This window comes from Rhipicephalus sanguineus, chromosome 1 (assembly GCF_013339695.2).
Source record: "Rhipicephalus sanguineus isolate Rsan-2018 chromosome 1, BIME_Rsan_1.4, whole genome shotgun sequence".
In the NCBI taxonomy this organism is placed as follows: domain Eukaryota; kingdom Metazoa; phylum Arthropoda; class Arachnida; order Ixodida; family Ixodidae; genus Rhipicephalus; species Rhipicephalus sanguineus.
The window spans coordinates 18,861,154-18,865,969 of NC_051176.1; the positions used below are offsets into that span (position 1 = coordinate 18,861,154).

Consider the following 4,816-nt stretch of genomic DNA (forward strand, 5'->3'; position numbering starts at 1 on the left):
GTCCGCTTTTTCTCATCTCGTCGACCTACTCACATCCCCCGTGTTGGCTCATTTCGACTACTCTGCACCTACCGAAGTACGTACTGATGTGAGTGGTCATAGCATCGGCGCTGTTCTCGGACAAAGTCAACATGGTCAGGATTGCGTTATCGCATACGCCAGCCGCCTTGTGTCCGCAGCTGAACGAAATTATTCAATAACAGAAAGAGAGTGCCTCGCTCTTGTTTGGGCCGTCGGCAAATTTTGTCCTTATCTGTATGGCAGGCCCTTCACCGTTGTCAGTGATCACCACGCCCTCTGTTGGCTGTCTTCTCTCAAGGATCCCACTGGTCGCCTTGGTCTTTGGACATTACGACTTCATGAGTACACGTACACTGTCGTCTACAAGTCTGGCCGCTTGCATCAGGACGCCGACTGTGCTGCATACGTCTGTTACGTTCGTTTATTGGAAGCACACTGAGAATACATGGAAACAATGGGTCTGGCTTCGGGAGAGGGTAGCGTGCCCTCGGCGCATGCGCTGCTGCTTGGTGCTCTGGCGGTGGAATCGCTTGTGGCCTAAACCGAAACTCGCGCACAACACTGAACCCGATACTCACGAACACCACACATCCCTCCCCACTTTGTCTGAGTCACCACTGATCTTGGTAACGGTCGGGGGGACGGCGACGTCTCGGAGGCCGCTGTGGTGGTCCCTGCAAAGTGTCGTCGGATGGGAGTGGCGCTGGCGTGGCACAGCACTCTGGAGCGCCTCCAGTCGGCACCTCTTGCTGATTGTCAGCCTGGCCGTCTGGGAGGAAAAATGGAAGCAGCGAAGGCTGGCGGGTATTTCCCGATGATTCTGTGGTAGAAGCGTTGTCATGAGTTGCTTCTTGTCTCGTAGTCTGGATATGGTTTTTGTGTCGTCGCACGACACCTCTGTCTGTGCTGACCAACCAAGACCGACGACCCACTTGTTTGATGATTGTCCCTTTCATCCATGCCGGGTCGCCTGCGAAGTTCTTCACGTAGACGATTTGATTTTTGCGAATGCGCCGTCCTTCCTTTCCTTCCTCGTCAATGAGCTGAGAGTCTGAGGGCTTCAGATATGTCAATGCGGTTGGGAGTTCACGACCAAACATCATCATGGCGGGTGTTTTCTTCGTGCCGGCATGCGTTGTCGTGTGCTGCTTTAGAAGAAAACGCGCAAGTCGGTGTGCGATAGGGACGTCTTTCTCTTTTGCAAGGGCTTGCTTGAGTTCGAAGACCATGCGTTCCACTTGACCATTCGTGGCAGGATGGTACGGAGCGCTCGTGACATGTTTCACTCCATTTCGTTTGAAAAAATCTTCTGTTTCGACCGAGACGAAAGACGGCCCGTTGTCAGTGACAATTTTTCGCGGTACACCAAAGGTTGCAAAAATGTTTCTGCATTCCTTAATTAGGTGTTTTGACTGAATGCTCGTCATTTGCCGTACTTCAAGCCATTTGCTGAATGAGTCAACGGTAAGCAAGAACATGCTGCCCTTAACGGGTCCTGCAAAATTCATGTGAATTGCCTCCCATGGTTGTGCTGCTCTTGGCCATTCCGGAAGCGATGCCTTCGCTGGTGCCCTTCGGTTTTCCTGGCATGGTCTGCATTCTTGGGCAGTCTTCTCTATGTCTTTGCTGATGCTAGGCCACCAAAGGTAACCTCTTGCGTAGGCCTTCATAGCGACGATGCCCCTGTGCCCTGAGTGAATAATCTTCAAAGCTGCGGGACGAGCTGCCATCGGAATTATTACTCGAGAGCCCCTGAGCAAACATCCCTGTAGCGTCGACAGCTCGGACGCTAACTTCACATATGGTCGGAAGTCGTCGCCTTTCATTCCTCGTAGCTTTCCTTGCTGGGCTGCTTGAATAACTGCTGAGAGAGTTTTGTCCTCGCGCGATAGCTCTGCAATGCGCTTGGGTGAAAGTTGGGGATCAATCGCACATTCTAGCATCAGAACATCGCCGGGAGGGGATGGCTCGTCGTCATCTCCCTGCAGTGGCAGCCTGCTCAATGCATCTGCGTTCTGGTTTCGACTGCCTTTTCTGTAAACAAGGTCGTAGTCGTAAGCGGACAACTTCAGGCACCATCTGGTCATGCGTGGTGACAAGACTTGCGGAAGCGGCTTTTTCGGCCCGAGGATGCTGAGTAACGGCTGGTGATCAGTTGTAATAGTCACATGTCTTCCAGTTATATACTTCTGGAAATGATCAACGCCGAATACCACGGCAAGTCCTTCCCGATCTAGTTGTGCATAATTCCGTTCTGCCTTGCCAAGCGTTCGGGACGCGAAAGCAATAGGTGCTTCTGCTCCGCTTTCATCTACTTGCGATAAAACGGCGCCAACACCATAGGGCGAAGCGTCGCATGATAGGAGAAGAGGTTTGCGCTCGTCATAGTGAGCAAGCACTGTGCTGTCGCGAATGAGTTTCTTTAACTCTTCGAATGCCTTTTGGTGCTCCTTCTCCCATATCCATTGTGTTTCCTTATGCAAAAGCTTGTACAGTCGTGAGGCCACTGTCGCTCTGTCCTTGAGGAAGCGGTCGTAGAAAGCAAGCAAGCCTAAAAATGCTTGGAGTTGAACTCTATTTTTCGGCGCTGGTGCATCGATGATGGCTTTAACCTTCGCTCCAGTTGTATGCACACCTTGTTCATCGATGCGATGTCCTAGGAATTCCACATTCATGTCCCCAAATCGACATTTGTCTTTCTGTAGGCACAGGCCGATATTACCCAGTCTTGACAACACTTGGTCTAGCCGTTCGTTGTGTTGCTCTGGCGTTTCTCCGCAGACAATTATGTCGTCGAGGTACACGCTGGTGGCAGGAATTCCTGCGAGAGTTGTCTCCATGATTTTTTGGAATATTGCTGGTGCTGCTGAGATTCCGAATGGAAGTCTCTTGACTGCGTACAGTCCATTCATGGTGTTCACGGTCAGTACTTTTGCTGTGTTTTCGGTGACCGGAAGTTGCTGATAGGCTTGAAATAGATCAAGCGTTGGAGACATTCTTCCACCTCTAAGAGTCGACAGCACCTCCTCAGTGGTGGGAAGCGGGTATGCCGCTTTCAAGAACGCTGTATTTACTGTGCTTCTATAGTCGCCACACAGTCTTAACAATCCGGACTTTTTCCGAACCAACACCAAGGGTGTTGCCCAGTCCGAGTGTTGCACTGGTTGCAGAATGCCCTGTTTCTCCAAGGGATCTAACTCTTCCTTCACAGCCGGTCTGAGCGCAAGAGGAACCGGTCGCGCCTTGCAAAAGCGTGGTGGGACGTTTGGATCTAGCTCAATGTGAACTGGGGGTCCCTCGTAAGTGATGACATCTTCATTAAAAACACGTGCGTGCTTTTCTAATAGGCGGTGCAGCACTGCGGGCTCTGTGTGCGTTGCATCATCCGTTTGATTTACGCCTTGCAGCCGGATTTTGAGAGTACTGAACCAATTACGGCCCAGAAGGTTGCATCCGCTGCCTTCCATGATATGCAATGGAAGAACGTAATCTTTAGTCTTGTGCCGCACTTGTACTTGAGCAGTGCCAACGAGGCTCAAGTGCTCTCCTGACCAGGTGTGGAGGTTTAAGTCTGCTTGGGCTAGAGGAGGTGGTTTTGTAGGCCAACTCTTGTCGTAAGTTTCCTTGCTGATTAGCGAATACGCTGCACCAGAGTCAACTTCGAACTCTAGAAGCTTCCCGTTAACGCGTAGCGGCACCATGAACTTCGGGCATGCTGGCAGGCTCTTTACTGTATTAAGGCCCCATGCTGAACTGTCTCCCGACTCTTCCATGCTTGCAGGTCTAGGCTCCATTTGATGCGTAGCAGTTTTGCGTTGCTTTTTCTTTGCGATGCAAGCTCTTTCAATGTGCCCAATTTTCTTGCAATAGTTGCATGAAGAATTCCGGAACTTGCACTCACCCGGATCGTGCGAGCCATCGCATCTGTAGCAGTGTGCCGTGCGTGGAGTGTGCTGCTCTCCCTTTGCGCCTCCTTTCTTGTGGCTTGTTTTGTGCACTTCTAACTTTTCTGTTTCGAGCTTGATGCTCTTTTGCTGCAGGGCAGCGCTTTCCGCTCTCTCGGCGAGGTCGAAAGCCTTCTGAAAGGTAAGGTCCCTCTCGGCGAACAGACGCTGTTGAACGAGCTCGTTTCGGATACCGCAGACGAAACGGTCGCGTAACATGATATCTAGGGGGAGCGCGGTGGTTGCGGCGGCCGTGGTTGCCGTCGCCTCAGCGGCGGGCAATGCCCCAACGCCGAAGTTACAATCCACGGCGAGTTTACGTAAAGCGGCAACGTAAACAGCAATGGACTCGCCTGGTTGTTGGTCGCGTCTTTGGAATTTGCAGCGACAGTACAGCTCAGATGGGCGTGGGTCGTAATGTGCAGCCAAGGTTTGGACGATTTCTTCATACGGCACTTCTCCTGGGCTCTTTGGTGCAACCAGTGCGCGGACGGTTTCAAATGTATCCGGCCCGCACAGAGTCAGGAGCAGGGCTCGCCTCTTCTCGTCGGCTGTGATGGAATTCGCCACAAAGTAGAATCCAAGGCGTTGAATCCATGACGTCCAGGCCTTCCCCGAGAAGGGCTCGATGGAAGCTTGAAGAGACGCCATTGGCAGTGGACCACACCCGTATATTCAGTGGGTTTTCGTTTCCCTCGTCGCCAGTGCTGCATACGTCTGTTACGTTCGTTTATTGGAAGCACACTGAGAATACATGGAAACAATGGGTCTGGCTTCGGGAGAGGGTAGCGTGCCCTCGGCGCATGCGCTGCTGCTTGGTCCTCTGGCGGTGGAATCGCTTGTGGCCTAAA

The 4,816-nt window shown here is 52.1% G+C and overlaps 1 protein-coding gene across 1 annotated transcript; it reads right to left on the bottom strand.

Moving 5' to 3' along the window:
• Positions 1 to 632: 632 nt before the first annotated feature.
• On the bottom strand, positions 633 to 4,616 carry LOC119384065 (uncharacterized protein K02A2.6-like). Its single transcript, XM_037652474.1, has 2 exons — positions 2,657 to 4,616; positions 633 to 790 (listed from the first exon to the last, which is right to left on the bottom strand). Exons 1-2 carry the CDS (start codon positions 4,614 to 4,616, stop codon positions 633 to 635), a joined length of 2,118 nt encoding a protein of 705 aa, XP_037508402.1.
• Positions 4,617 to 4,816: the final 200 nt, after the last annotated feature.